Source organism: Leuresthes tenuis, unplaced genomic scaffold (genome assembly GCF_036924035.1).
Source record: "Leuresthes tenuis unplaced genomic scaffold, fLeuTen1.0.hap1 SCAF_21, whole genome shotgun sequence".
Taxonomy (NCBI): Eukaryota; Metazoa; Chordata; class Actinopteri; order Atheriniformes; family Atherinopsidae; genus Leuresthes; species Leuresthes tenuis.
Genome location: NW_027325375.1, coordinates 8,971,077 through 8,987,170, shown reverse-complemented (window position 1 = coordinate 8,987,170; position 16,094 = coordinate 8,971,077). Strand labels below are relative to the sequence as shown.

The window sequence follows — 16,094 nt, the reverse complement described above, 5'->3', positions numbered from 1 at the left end:
CACTAATAGTAAGTTTTGGATATTTTAAACCACCTTAAAGGTATTACAAGGGTTTTGACACTGTGGAGCACAACTTTGTATTTCAGGCTCAGCTGTCAAAACTTTATACAAACCTTATATGAACAGTTCTTTCATATCAAGGGGATGTGCATGACCCAGTTTTAGCATCTGTAAATGAATTCAACAAGGCTGTGCGGCCTCTCTGTATCAGCTTTTTGTAGTGGGTCAGCTTCAGGGCTGTCACCTTAAAACTAGTCTACCCTAAGAAAGATGTGTCCTTTGAACTATTACCCTCTGCTAAAAATCATCTCAGGAAATTCAAACTGGACTGAATACAAACTGTATGTTCTGTGACGCAAATTTTTTTCACTCATTCTGGTTCTGTCTTCACTCAAAGCTGTTTTGGCATCATCTGTGTGATTGCAGCTATTGCAAGGTTTCATTTAAGTTACTTTGGAAGCATATTCTGTTTGGCCTTCATTTGAAAAATTACATAAAGTCATAACATTTTTTTTATCAGTTTGTTAGTCTTGACTAAAAGTAACTTATTAAAAAGAAAGCCAGAACATCTTTATTTTATCATTTTGTTTATTTTCTTCAAAGTTTCATTAATTTCGTAATCAAAACACATTTCTTTTAGTTGAGAAATTAAATCAAATTAATCTTTAAGAAATTTCTTAATCAAAAGAATGCCACACTTGATTCCTAATAATGGAGGTGAAGTATCACGCTGATTTTATCCAATTCTTTTCTGATAAAAAGGCCAGAAGGTAGATTAAAAAAACTTGTATTGTCATCATTGTAACATCATCGTAAATCCATGATGTTGTCCAATCTTATATGATTAACCTGATCAACTTAGAATGGCAGCCTGCTGTAGGAATTCTGGATATTTTGTGTCTTTCTTTGCATCTTCTTAAGATTTTCTACTGAGCTTTTTTCTGTGAAAACAGATATTTGAGGCATTTTTCTATGCTGGTTTGGAGGCTGGAATAATTTCTGATGGTAATTTCTACACATATTAACAGCTGTTATGATGTGTAACATTGACATATGGCAAAATAGTTTTTCTGTGGGAGCAGCAGTTGAGCTTTTCGGAGCCCAAGAAATGTCTTGATCAAGACCCCAAATCCAGTTTAGTTGAAGAGGTCTAGGAAGCAGGACAGGAACAAAATGGAGGGAAAGGAGGAAAAGTTTAAACCATATTCTTCCCTTAGTCCACATGAGATCACTTACAAAACAACTGGTAAAAAAAACCTGCTACTTTTTATTTGATCAAGTTATCTATTTATGACTATGACAAATTTATAACAATAGTTTATACTGCAGCAATGTTATTCCCCTTCAGGGATTACGGTAATCATGTATTGTTGAACTAAATTGAATGATAATGTATGATCCTTTCTGTCTCGTGTAGTCATATGTTGTTCCTGTAGCGCAATTCTAATATTCCCATCAATTTTTGCTTTACATTTGTTTCTCCAGCAGGTGGCATGTACATGCTCTCAGTTTGACTCAGTTTCTTCAGCCTTTTGACAGTTTGGAGGAGAACAGCAACCTTAAATGGAAAACATTACAGAACATATTTTCATCAGGGTTATTCCATCTATATGTGTTTATGTACAAAGCTTTTCTAAAAAGTTATTTGGACTGGATGATATCATCTACTTGGTCTTTGTGTTTACAACATGGTGCTTCAAATCACAACATCTTCCACATAGAAAAAGACGTGTCCATTTAATTTAGAGTTTAATGGTCAAACCTTTTCTTCATCTCCCACCTTCCACCAGAGATGACAGCTGAACTATAGAGTGTTTTTCTTGTATCTTTAGGTTACCAAATAAAAATGATTTCATACTGGATATTGTGAACATTTGGAGTCCAAAGACACCTGCAGTTCCTGTTATTGTCATGGAAACAGCAGGCAACTTCATGCACACACTTCACTGAATCTGGCCTCTGAAGATCTATTTAGTGACTTTAGATGGAATTAACTTGTCTTCCAGTACTACATTGAGGTACCTTGGCGTTATGTTGACCAGGATCTGTCCTTTGGCCCACATAAAGAAAAGATTTCTAAGACTGCTCTTTTTCACCGTTATAATATTGCCAAAATTAGCAACATTCTGTCTCAGAGTGATGTAAAATAAAAATCTAGTTATTATTTATTTCAAGATTGGACTGCTGTAAAGCTTTATTATTGGGCTGTACAACAAATTCTCTGAAAAGCCTCCAGCTGATCCAAAATGCTGCAGCCAGAATTCTGATGAGAACTCACAAAATAGATCATATTTATCCAGTTTTAGCTTCTTTTCATTGGTTCCCTTTTAAATTCAGAATAGAATTTGAAATTCTCCTCACATATAAAGCTCTTAATGACCAAGCTCCAGATTAAGCTTTAAACTTTACTTTTTGATAAAGTTTTTTGTCAAAGGTGGCTCCGGTGAGCCCAAAACGTCCCTTAATTATGTTGCAATAGGTCTAGACTGCAGGGGACCTCCCATGATAAACCTTTCCTCACTCTGCTCTCTTTACTCTCCATGTACATATGACATTATCATTGTCATTAACATTGTGTTTCTCTCTCTCAGCAGGTATCCTTTGAGTGCTGTTGTGGTGTTTGTTGTCCCTTCTTTTCTGTCCTCTCAAACCCCGGCTGGTCGAGGTGGATGGCCACCCTTCCTGAGTCTGGTTCTGCCAGAGGTTTCTTCCTGTTAAAAGGGAGTTGTTTCTCTCCACAGTCGCCTCATGCATGCTCAGGATGGGAGATTGGACCAAAGAGAAGTTTCAAAGCAATCTGTTGATTTCCTTAGCTGGGCTACTTCTTTTTCATAAATTGTCATTGTATGAAGTGGACTAATTTGGATTTCAATGAATTTGATTATGATTGTGTTGTACACTGTTATTTGCTTGAATTGAACTGTATCTGAATGATGGCTCATGTTAACAGACACTGACTCATCAACAGGAACAACGTTCACTTTTTGTACACGTGATCACATTTTTACTGACTTAAGAATTATACAATCAAACCTCTATTTTGTAACATTACAACCACACACATCATAACACATGTCATAAAAAAGTGTATTTTAATAATCAGTAGTTCTATTTAAATGCTGAAGTAAGTGGGGAAATTGGTGAACGCACACTCACACAGTATAAAACTCATCAACACATGAATGAGCACCAAAAACTGCTGTTTCCAAGGCAAATTGTGTGTTTCTTCGTGGTTCACAATGTGCAGACTCCGTAGACTACTCTGATGAAGAGTTATTCAAACTTCTTCAGGTGGTTGTAGAGGGACTGGACATATGTAAACACACACATGGGGTCTGGCTTGTCCCCCATATCTAACATGTCATCCACCTCGATCAGACGCAGACAATCAGCCTGCTCCCTGAAACAGAAAGATATCATCACTGAAATACACAAGAACACACAAAAAACAGTGAAATGAATAAGCTTTAAGTGCAGACTTAAAATGGTCAGTTTCACCCAGGTCAGTGTCAGCTGGCTTACTCTGCTGTGGTGAAGGCCAGCTCTAAGTTGTGTTTGCGGTTTGCCGGATTCAGTGTGTTGTAATCAAACTCGAGAGGGAAGAAAGAGTGGACCAGAGCACAGAAGGACATCCCATCACTCCAGCTGGACGAGAAGTTCTGGATGTCAATGTTCTGAGAAAAAGATGATGAGGAGACCTCTTTTCAGCCCTTTATTCACTGTCCACTTTACTTCTCAAAGCAAAGCTGGCAGCTTTTCCCTCTCTGTGGAGGGGTATTGAAAATTAATGCTAAGGAAGATGCCACAGGGAGTTTAGTGTTCCAAGTTTGATGCTTGATGGTATTAAAGATGTAAAAATGTGCTTTTATTTTTTCTCTTTTATTTTTTAGTTGGTGGACATTATCAGTCATTCTGGTAATGGTAATCCTAAGTGTGTGAGCAGAAGTCAACTGAAGGACTTATTTTCTTGGTTCTTTAAGATGTTTGATCTCTTATCTAAAAGGTTTCTTCAGTTCTGACCGACTAACAGAAAGCTTTAGGCTTATAAGCCTGAAACTTTCCACAGGGAAACTGGACTCTAAAGGCAAGGGGAGCAGTTGCCTTTCAGTCAAGCACTTAAGAGGACTATAAAGTCTTTAAAACAAACAAAAAAATTTAAATAAGGGAGAAGTTTGAACAAACTTGGTTGCTCAATCCGCTAAGGGCGGTGAGATGATAAGACCAAAAGCCCCAAAGCAGTTAGGAGATTTATGACAAAGCAGAAATGTATAACCCATAGTCTGACCTGATAGCCAATAGTTTTTGAGCGACACCACTCCAGGAGAATCTGTTTTATGCCACTGGCACTGGAAACTCCAAAACTCTGGGAGCGCTTCAGTTTAGGTTTGGAATCCTTAAGCCTGTTTGGGGAGAAATGCGACAGATTTTATGGCAAAATCCATACTGTGGAACGAAGAATCGATTTTGAACAAACTTACTTCACAGGCTCTGAGTTCATCCTTTCAAAAAGAGCCCGTTTAGCTTGAGCTCCATTGGAGCGGGGAAGCGTTTGTGATTTCATCAAATCCTGCTTAAACTCAAGCCCACCTGGCTTGTTCGATCTTCTGTGGAGAAAAAAGTAAAAAGCGAAGCCAAGCATCAGACTGAGCTTTTTCATCTTTTGAAGGCAGACGGTAATGCATTTGGACTCTCCATCAAAAGAAAATCCACCCACAGTCATTGTTATGTTGGTTTCATGTTCACTTTCTGTCTAAGAATAAGTAAACAAATGGCCATAACTTACTTGTCCAAATTAGGTGAGAATCCAGAGGTAATAATCGATTTAGAGGGAAGTAACTTTTCTGTAGAGAGACAGTTAGAGAAGCTTAGTGAACAAATGGGGCAACGTGAAAGAGAGGCAGTTAAAGAAGAAATAACAACAACAAAAGATAAGAAAGTATCAGTTGGTGTGATCATACCTGCAGACTGAGGAAAGCTCACACTTCTCTTTAAACTGGGACTTGGTGTCTTGAGAATTGGTGCTGAATCGATGCAACAAAAAAAAAAAAAGATAGGCAAACATATAATAAAAGACTGAAAATGTTCATTACAACACTATAAGAATAGAAAATGAGGGATTCTTGGTTGGACTCACCCCTCTTAAAGGGATATTCCCCAGGTTTTACTATCGGCTCCATTGATGGTGGAAGACTCTGAGACTGAGCTGCAGCCGACGATGTCGACTCTGCATTCGGTTTGGCTGAGAGAGGGAAGAGGGACTTGGGTTCACTGATGTCTAAACGAAAGAGAAATTAATCACATGTTTTAAACTGAGGGATTGAAGACCATTTTAAACCATTTTCTAACTTTAATGAATAATTTAAGCAAATTCAAGACAAAATTGAAAAACTTCAAATTTTATATCACAGCACGCACCACGTCTGAATGGATATTCACTTCGCTTCATCGTTGGTGACTCTGGTACTGAAGGACTGGCTGCTGAAGTAAGAGCCTGACCGGATTTTGGTGCAGCAGGAGCCTCAGAGCTGCTTTTGGTTGCAGCTGTGAGGGGGAGATGGGGCAAAGTCTGAGATACAGGATCTATCTGCTCCTGGCATGGCTGGGACCTCAGTTCCTTTGCTGCAGATGCGCCTGCACGAGTGAAAATAGAAGAGTTAACGAGAAAACTGAAGGTGGAAAGAGAATGGAAACGTGCAGTGACACACAAAAAAGAAGCTGTGTAATGGACGAGCGAAAGAACATCTTTATGTGCTTTGTTAATGGCTAATTTCATGTCCTGGAGAGTTAAGGTTTGATAGGGTGCTAACCTGTGTTAGGACATCATGTTCTTGCAAGATTTTGTCTTGATGGCTGAGCTTTTTTTATTATTATTATTATATTACTTATTCATTTGTTTTGTTATTAAACTATGCTATTTATTTTAACTATTTATTTGGTTATTTGTTGTGTTCACTTTTCTATTCAGCCAGTGTGACACCAGAATTGACTAATTTAGTATAAATAAAGTGTGCTTGTTTCCATCTCTCCATCCATAAAACCATCCATCCATTCATTTTTAATCCCTTTATCCATTCGAGGGGGTTCTACAAGTGTCCAGAGTTACCAGCAGGGTTGCAATGCTAACTTGTTAAAGGATGGCTCACACTGGTTGGAAAGTGGTCTCTATGTTGTGATAGAGGGTGATTGGCATATTTTATCAGTAAATCAGTACATTTCAACTGTAAATGTCCATCATATCGCACATTACGTCATGAATATGTCAGGTTGTCATTTCCGTAAATAAGTACAATAAAGAACTAATGGTGAACTGATTTCATGCAGCTTCTAAAAATGTCCTTTCTACTTGTAAAAGCAGGTCCAATAGTAGCAAAGACAAGGGAAGCCAGGCCAAAAAAGCTGTAATGGTTGAGGTTTTTTTTGTATGTATAAACATGTATAAACATGTTTGTTGGACCAGCCAGTAGTTAAAACCTAAGATTTTATGACTGAGAACAGAAGGCATACAGAGTGATCTCAACATACAATAGACCAAATAATTGCAATCATTTTTAGCAGGAGTTTATGGGATTAATTCCTCTCTATAATCTGTAGTGCACAAAAAGAAACAGACTTCTGACTGACTTGTCAATGAATCCCCACCTGCCACCTTGGGTGCCAACGCTGGAGACTGTGCTGGTTTGGCAGAAAGCATGCCCTCTGAACTGGGTTTAGATGTCATGGAGGTGACGGGATGATGTGGCCACATTTCAACAGCATCTGAAAAAATACCAAAACAAAAAATGACTGCGGTGTCTGGTAATGTCAGTGTTGATTCGCCACCGAGGATGACAATACCAACATAACATTTTAACACTTAAAATGGCTTTGGCTTTCCAAAAACAAAAAAAAAACGTTTAAGTCCCACAGCAGTCAAGGATTGTCAGCTCACCATGTTTTGCTGTGGATTCCATTGCTTTTAATTGAGATTCTTTTGCTGCTTTTGCAGTGAGAGGAAGATGTGGTTTGGTCAGAGGATCCGATTCTTCGTGGTCTGCAAGGAAAACAACGTAGTCCTTCATCCACATAAATCAGCCAACCACAGTAATGCCACAGCAGTTTTTTACGCATTACTCCTCAACAATCAGTATCGCAGATAACTTAAAGCTCCAGTGTTAATATGGAGCGAACAGCAGCTTGTACAAACGTGTTCAACAGTAAATGAAGACTTATGTAACAGAGGAGAAATATTACATGTCATGTCATATTTATGTGGTCTCAAATCTCTAAAAGGAACTGAGCACTAGCATGATGGTCACATCTGAATAGAATTTCATACGTTGTCTTCAAGGTGCTGTACACAATTGTATCATGCTTATCATCAGATCTGGACACCAGAAGGAAAATTAGAACCTAATGCCGGTCATTTGGCCAAGACCAAAATGTGAACTAATGAAGGATGAGGAGGACATGGACAGACCAGGCAAGCTGGGGGCTTCCTTGGCAGAGGACTCTGGATTGTGTTTGGTGATGGCAGTCAGGGGTCGGTGGGACTGCGGAGGAGCTTCTGCGGTTTGGGCTACATCAGAGTTTTCTGTTAAAACAAAACCCAAGCATTAAGTGAGGTCTGCTAAGTGCATTGTATAAAACTGGAGGAGCTGCTGCCCACCTTGCTGTTTGTGATTCTCTTGTGCAGTTGTGACTTCGTGGGTGACATCTCCTTTGTCATCAGTGCCCTGTACAATAAAAAGTAAAACACTCAGCATGTAATTTGAATATTTAAGTCAGTGTTTTCTCATGAATAAAACTATGACATGCACAGATCTGCAGGGTTATTCATCCCCTGAGAATGACAGATCAAGTTACTGGGGAGGATCAATGACTGATGTACAAAATGGGTGCAATGAGCTCAGAATGGACATTTATACACACTCATCATAGACAAGATAGTCACGGAATTACTGAGCCTCCAGTTATTTCTCAGCAGTTCTATTTCAATAACAGAGTGACTACACGGTAGAAATCATTAATAGAAAATGCAGAATTTTGTAAAATTGTATTCATTCTGTATTTACACTCAAAAGCATTTCAGGAGAATCATTCCACAAGTTTAATGTTCGGGTGTTTTACTTAATTCTACAACCAATTTTGAGCGGTCGAGGCTATCGTAAATAGGAACTGCAATTATATCAGAATTTCATCTGTCATCTGTTTGCAGTCATTCTGAGAAATTCTGAGCTTTGTTCTGAATACGTCTGAACATGATGGTCAGCGTTTTAACGCAAACTCAAAGTGGAACAAGGGGGCTTTAGAGTTCAGAATTAGGTTTTCGTGTTAAATAAATATTTGTGTGTGGAATTACTCTTTTGCCACCTCTGGAATGAATTAGAAAACTATAAAAACTGGTATCTGTGGCCATTTCTCCATATTCCTCAGGAGCATCACTCTGACTTGCTCATCAATGGTTCTTTAGCTGTTCAGACTACTGCATACTGTGGAGCTAAAGTCGCTTTTAGATCTTTATCATTTTTCATGGTAAATCTGTTTCAGTGTGTGTGTGTGTGTGTGTGTGAACTTCAGCTGTTAACAGCTGAAAGCTTCTCTTTTTATGACAGCTGTGGCCAACAAACCCAGGATCCCACTGAGAGCTATTTTAGATTTTGCAATCAGCCCCTTTGCAAGAGTTTCCGTTGCACTCTTCTTACATCCCAATATAGCCCCAAATGGATGCTTTGGAAATCAGGGAGTTAGCTTGAGCAGTCCAAACAGCGCCTAAGTATATCAGCCTGAGGCTTGGGACTGTGGTCGCCACCTCACCCACCCCATTCAGTCTTTTTGCTTTCCAGAGAAACAGCGTGGACTGGACGCCACATGATAGAGCTATTGCTGTCAGTCCGTCAACCCGTCATCAGGTGGAGATTATCACCACAGTTATCTGTGGGCTCTTTTGTAGCTGCTGTAGTATATATCACAGTCTGACTGTCTGACCCTGGTAATCCCCACAACCCCTGGTAAATGCTTACCCCACAGCAGTTTTAAGTCTGCCTTGGAAACATACAAACATTCTTTGGTTGGATACAGACAAACATACAAACAAAGGCCTGTCCACCATTTTAGAAGATGATTTCAGACAATGACCCCCTGCTGCCAGCCACTCATGGCAGATCTTAATGGTTAAACCCAGAATGAGACATTTATTAATTTGTTGCTTTCTTTTTTTTTTTAAGCTAATCTATTCTAAATTCAAAATTAAAACATACCATTGTAATAGTGTTATTTTAAAAAGCACATGCAGACCCTTCCAGAGCCTTTTGCTGCTTATCCTTCCCCACTCTTTCTGTCCACTTTCCTGTATCTATTGCCTGATTAAAAGGCCACTTGAACCGCAAAAGATCACACATCAATCAAGAAAACTGACAATAATGTGGGCACACCAAGTACTCCTGTCACCTTTGATCATAAATGTTCCACTTTACACCCATCTCTTGGATGCACCCCTCTTTAAATGCCCAGTGTGCTCAGACTCTTCAACTGATTGGTCAAAAATGGCAAACTGAGAGAGAGATGCTCATGCTTCAGTTGAGGTGCCATACTTGCAACTGGACAGTCTTTATGCAAGCATGTTCAACAGTGATTTCAGTTGCGATGTCGGAAGTAACAACAGAAAAGCATCCCCAGCCTCACCAGAATATACACTGCCCGTCCCAAAATAAAATTCCAAGATGACAATGCCTGAATTCATCGGGCTCAACTTGTGAAAGAGTGGTTGAGTGAGCATGAGACATCATTTTCACACATGGATTGGTCCACCACAGACCTTGGTCCAGACCTTAACCCCATTGAGAATCTTTGGGATGTGTTGAAGAAGACTTTGTACATCGGTCTGACTCTCCCACCATCACTACAGGGTCTTGGTGAAAAATGAATACAACTCTGGATGGAAATTAATGGAGTGGCATTGCAGAAGTTTATCGAAAGGATGCCACAGCAATTACGTGCCGTAATCTGACTTTAAGGCGGTCCAACAAAATATTAATGTGTGACTTTTTCTTTTGGAAAGGTTGTGTATAACGTAAGTATTTGAAACTTAAGCTGTGTAGGGAACAAAGACAGGAGCATATTGTAACTGTACAATCTTTGACTCCCTATCATGATAATGTTTTGCGCAGTGACCCTGTGCAGCTATTTCACATTCTGTCATAGATCGAGAAAACCCTGGACTAAAATGGATTTGCTTCAAACAGCTCAGGAGCAGAGTCATCTTTAGGAAGCAGTGACCCCCCTTTGTGTGGACTGTGCTCTATAAATTTAAAGACTTTTCATGCACAATAAAGAGAAAACTGTGAAGCCTTTCACCTTATTTTAGCTTATTGTTTTATGGATTTCTATCACTCCCACCTCAGTAGGTTGCTGTTTTTTTGGCGCATAAGCTAATAAAGCCTCTGTGTGTTACTGCACAAAGTTAGCAGTTAACAGTGGAGCATTCAGCAGCTAAGGAGCCATATATTTCTCTGCTCTGTTGGATTTGCATTGTAAAGACTTAATAAACTGAAATTGCGTACTGACTTGTCAGATATTTTTTAAGAGGTCATTAGTCATACTAAATCTTAAGGCAACATTGGAAAAGAAGCAGTACATTTTCAAATGACAATAAAAGAAACCATTTAGAGAACAGTTTCTTTTCAAATGCATTTATCAAGCAATACCCGTTTAGAAAAAAAGGGATTAAGATAGTTTAGAGTAGAATTAAAAGCAGTTGAGTGAGAACTATTTTACCTTGTCAATGACAGGGCAAAAAATAACTGACAAATCAGATGACTAGCTTAGTACCGGGGGTTTAATCTGTTGTATGTCAGAGTCGAGAGGGTGATGGTTGAGAAAAGACCAGGTGACTTCAGCAGAGAGGAATGTTGGCAGGGTGCATGTTTCGAGAGGACAGCTGGTTTCCTCTGTCATGGTGCAGACTGAGGGTTTTAATTGACAGCGAAGTAGACGCAATTTAACTTTCCATTAGGAGACTTGAGACTCGGATTGGCTGGGAGGCAAAATTCTTAAGTGTTTAGGGAACACGGTTTATTTATATACCTGTCTTTAGAGTGTGCATGTGAGTGACGTCTTGCAGTGCCACATAATATGTGTAGTGACGACACTTAGGGGGAATCTAGTGGTTTACTGTGCAAGTTTATCCTATAGTTCTGATTGTAGTTACTCATTTTTTTAGGCTTGGATTTACTGCATCAGACCCTGCCCTTATTCATCCTGCAAATGGTGCATATTCAAGATAAGGCAGGAAGTTGTAGTGCTGTTGCAATAAGTGGAGAGCATGCAGAGGTTCAGAGGAGCTCCAGCTCACTCCCAAATCAGAGACCCAAAAATACATGTGCCCTTTGGAGGACCCGCCGTTATAAAAGCAGGTCAAAAGCAGAAGAGTGCTAAGAATCGGGTCGAGGGAGTTTTAAAAATGTAAGAATTTGCATTTGGTGGGTTTTTATGTAATGGATATATGCAGTGTGTTTTTTAAATTTCATATTTAATCTTTGATTGAACAGTATGTGATACAAACAGTGGCAGGTGAATCAAAGCCTGTAAGGCAGTGCCGTCATGGTGAGGTCAGAGGTTAAAGATTTATTATACAAGTAGACCCCTCTAATTTTTAGCTGGGGCCCCCTTCCATAAGTCAAAGCTCAACTGATGCGTCCCCTGACATGAAATCAGTTCGGTTCATAAGAACATTTGCTCTCTTTCAGGGTAAAGAGAGAAAGTGGCTTTCATATCATTATCAGGCTTATATGCAATCCTGAGAGATACCATTAGTGTTAAGGAACCTTTCACCAGGTTACAGTGGTTGAATGCTATAATGATCTGTTGTCAAATTGGGAAGGCTCAAGCAGTACATTCATACATATTTTGCCTGCTGAGGGTGGATAATCTTGTGTGAATTTGCTAAGGTAAAGTTAAGCTGCGCTGGGAGGAAGGTTAGATGTGGTCAAGTGTGCCCGTCAGGACATACTACACTGAACAGTATTTATCCCAAGCTGGGATGTACACAGAGCTGCCAAAGTTTATTGCCATGAAGTCATCCTGTAAAGCAGGATAGCCTGATTAATACTAGATTTTGGATGCTAGGGCCACTACAGATTTTTAGTCAGTAATAGCTTTCAATATCAGTGTATCAGCTTATTTAATTTCCTACAGATACATAGTTGAAATGAAAAGGAAAAATTAGGGGGTCATTTTTGAAATCCCAATTTCAAAAGAAGTTGAAACACTATTTAAATTGAAAATTAAAACAGAATGCAAAGATTTTCAAAATTGTAGAAACAAATATTTTACTCTTAATAGAAAATAGAAAACATATCAGTTGTTGAAAGTAAAACTGTTGCCTATCTCATGAAAATTTCAGCTCATCTTGAATTTGATGGCCGCAACATGTCTACAAAATTTTGGCAACAAAGGGCTGGAAAAGTAAGCGGTGCTGAAAATAAACAGATGGAGTAACATGATAAAACTAATTAGGTTAATTGGGCATAAAAAGAGAACCTTAGAGAGGCAGATTCTCTCAGATGTAAAGATGGGCAGAAGTTCAGCAATCTGCAATAAACTGTCAACAAATTGTTGAGCAATTTCAGATTGGGATTCCTCAATGTAAAATTGCAAAGACTTTGGATAGACTCTGAATATTCCACCATCTACACTACTGTATTTGTGATATTCAAAAGATTCAGAGTATCTGGAGACATCTCTGTGCACAAGGGACACAGCTGAAAATTAATATTGTACGCCCCTGATATTCAGGCCCTCGGGCAGCACTGCATCAAAAAGACTCATGATTATGTTAGTGAAATCAGGAAAACTTCCAGAAATCATTGTCTGAGAACACAGTTCACGGTGCCATCCACAAATGCAGGTTAAAGCTCTATTATACAAAGGAGCCAAATGGGTACATGATCCAGAAACACTGCTGTCTTCTCTGGACTAAAGATCATTTAAAATGGACTGAGGCAAAGTGGAAAACTGTTCTGTGGTCATATTGAAATTAGATATCAATAATGACATGTCCCTCAGTCTAAAGAGGAGAGGGGCCAACTGACTTGTTATCTGCCCCCAGTTCAAAAGACTGCCTCTCTGATGATAAGGAAGTGCATCAGTGTCACATCTCGAAAAGGCACCAGTGCTGAGCAGTATACGCAGAGTTCCCAGAAAACATATTTTTAGGGATGCGATTGGATATTTCAGCAGGATGATGTTTAACCACATACTGCATCACAACAGCATGGCTTCGTAGTAGAAGAGTCCAGGTGCTGGACTGAGCTGCCTGCAGTCCAGACCTTTCAACAACAGAGAGTTTTAGTGCTTCATGAAACACAAAATATGATAAAGAGGTACCAGAACTGTTGAGCAGCTAGAATCCGATATCAGACAAGAATGACACAACATTCCTTTTCCAAAAGTTCAACAACCGGTCTCCTCAGTTCCCAGATGTTTACAAAATGTTGTTCAAAGAAGGTAGGATGTGATACAATGGCAAGCATCGACCTGTCTTAACTATTTTGAGACATGTTGCTGCTATTTAAATTCAAGATGAGCTAATATCGTCAGTGAAATAGTAAAATGTCCAATTTTCAACTATGTTCTATTGTCAACAAAATACTGTTTTATGAAATTTAAAATCATTGTATTTTGTTTTTATTTGCATTTTAAACAGTGTCCCAACTTTTCTGTAATTAGAGTTGTAATATCCTTGGTAAGAATTGCATTTCAGAAAATAGTTAGAAACTTCCTGTGAAGAAACCACCACAGGTTGCTCTGTTGTGATATACACTGCAAACAGTTTTAACAGTTTTAATTTTATTGTCAGACCAAAATAAACAGATAAATAAAATAATAATAATCCAGGTCACCTCAGCTCTGGACTGGAATTTATTTTCTTTAAAGTATACACCACCTCCTTTGGCCTGGTCAAACAGTCACATGGCTTCTGATATCACTAATATGCAGATGATACTCAATTGTACCTGTCTTTTCTACTGGATGACCTCAAGGTTTCAGCACAAATTTGTACTTGTCTCTCTGACATATCCACATGGATAAAGGATTGCCATCTACATCTAAACTTCTCAAATACTTACTGGTCAATGGAAAATAAATGAATGAAGATTGAAATAAACTTGGGTGTCATGATTTATGACCAGTTCTCTCTCTCTTGTCATGTTGCATCTATCTCTTAGTCATATTACTTTGCAATTTACAACATCATAAAAATAAGGTTGTAGTAGACTCGGTACGCCATTCAACTCTTGGTAGAGGTCATGGTTATCTCTTGCCTCAACAACTGCAGTGCTCTTCAAACAGGTCTTCCAGCATGCACAATGACACCTCAGAATGCAGCAGCATCTTTGGTGTTTGATCAACAAAAAAGGACACATGCTCATCCATTACTTGTTGTACTTCCCTGGCTATCCATTGCTGCCCAAATTAAACTCAGTCAGTCTCGACCACAGCATTCCTCTCAGGAACACAATCTGATACCACAATCCCTTACATTAATTATTTATTTTGTAATTTTCATCTAGCTATCTGCAGTGGTCACTGATGACTCCATTATTTTGTACGTTTTAGAAACAGATTAAATACTCACATTAATCTCTGCATGTCTCCTTGCTCTCCATGGGTGAGGGGCTGAGGTGTTGCTGGGGGCAGCAGTGGCAGCAGCAAGGCTTGATCCTCCATTTGACCCTGATGGTTCTGAATATGCGGAGGTGGACTGGTTGTTGTCTGATCCTGCAGAGTTTACCCGGCCCTTCTGTTCCTCCTGGGTCTTGGATTGTGTATACGTGTGGCCATTTTCTATACCTTCCCTCTCGTTCTTCTTGAGTTCAGGAGGATTCCTCTCGATCTTTAATCCAGCAAGACCCTCTACCAGACGACTGAGGGCCTCAAGCTTTGCTCTGAGCTGCAGGTTCTCCTCCTGCAGCTGGGTTACCGCCTCAGCCAGTGGTCTGTTGGAAATGCATAGCTCGTCGATCCTTTGCTCTATTCTTTGCTTAAAAGCACTTACGTCCACATGTACCTCACTCACAGCAGCTTGCAAGGTTGCCTGAAAATTAACAAGAGCCTTGTTTACCATTGCCTCCTGTGCTCCCTCTTTAGCTTCATCCATGACTTTTTTGATGACCGTCAACCCTCTTTGTTTTTCAGTCAAATGAGCTGTGGGATGGCAAGTTTGGAGATCTGATACGAAACCTTACAAATTGTATCTCTTACCCTTTCCACTGTCCTTGACTAAATTATCTTGTATTCTCTACTACTTCCTTCTAAAAATGTTTCAAAGGTACCTGCCGTCTTCCATGCCAATTTGAGCAAAGTTGCAAGAGCCTTTTAAAAAGATGTCCACGATTGCAGAAAGATTCCTTGGCAACAACTTTGTTACAGTCCTATCAAGCTGCATGGAGGACTTCTCTTAACATGTGTATTCTCTTACTCCTTCCTTTCATCTGTCAAAGCAAGAACACTTGTTGGAAAACTCATAGACAATGAAATCTTGGAAAACAGATTACTGACTGCATGCGCAGGTCAATTTCTTGTGTGGATGTTGAGGAATTGATTAAACTAACCTTTCAAAGGAATCCAGCTGAAATGGGAAACGTTTTCTTACCCATTCCTCTTTGAGTGCACCTACTGCTGGACAATTAGCCCTGCTGCCCCCACTCAGTGTGTTGTCTGAGCTATGAATGTCTCCTAAGCTTGGGTGCAACAGGTTTGCCTCTGTATTTTGGGACATAAAGGGGGTGGGAGGAGATCAAATAGGGAGGAGGGGCCAGAATTATTCAAATGTTTTATCTCTCTTAGCTGCCATTTGAACTGTAAGAACTCAATTTAGAGGGTGATTGTGGTTACATGGGGATCAGTTTCAAGACATTCTGTGCCATCATGAAAATGAAGACCAAGTTCATTTTGACATGAGTTAGACAGTTTTACAAGAAGACCAGAACAGCGCAGAAACCTGGTCTGATCAACATGAGAGATTTCCTGCTTGTAGGGAAAACAGAATGTGATATTTGATAAGATAAAATGTAAACATAACTCTATTTGCATAAAGTCAATATTTGTACTGATGA

General features: G+C 39.3%; 1 protein-coding gene across 1 annotated transcript; it reads right to left on the bottom strand.

Annotated features, from left to right (window-relative positions):
- Positions 1-2,921: 2,921 nt before the first annotated feature.
- LOC140280264 (uncharacterized) lies at positions 2,922-15,730 on the bottom strand. The gene is made up of 14 exons (XM_072375571.1): positions 15,591-15,730; positions 14,615-15,470; positions 7,646-7,712; positions 7,457-7,570; positions 6,929-7,030; positions 6,622-6,756; positions 5,416-5,631; positions 5,135-5,275; positions 4,959-5,021; positions 4,784-4,841; positions 4,479-4,604; positions 4,286-4,400; positions 3,523-3,674; positions 2,922-3,400 (listed from the first exon to the last, which is right to left on the bottom strand). The coding sequence occupies exons 2-14, from the start codon at positions 15,134-15,136 to the stop codon at positions 3,274-3,276; spliced, it is 1,938 nt and encodes a 645-aa protein (XP_072231672.1). The 5' UTR covers positions 15,137-15,470; positions 15,591-15,730; the 3' UTR covers positions 2,922-3,273.
- Between the last annotated feature and the right edge of the window lie 364 nt (positions 15,731-16,094).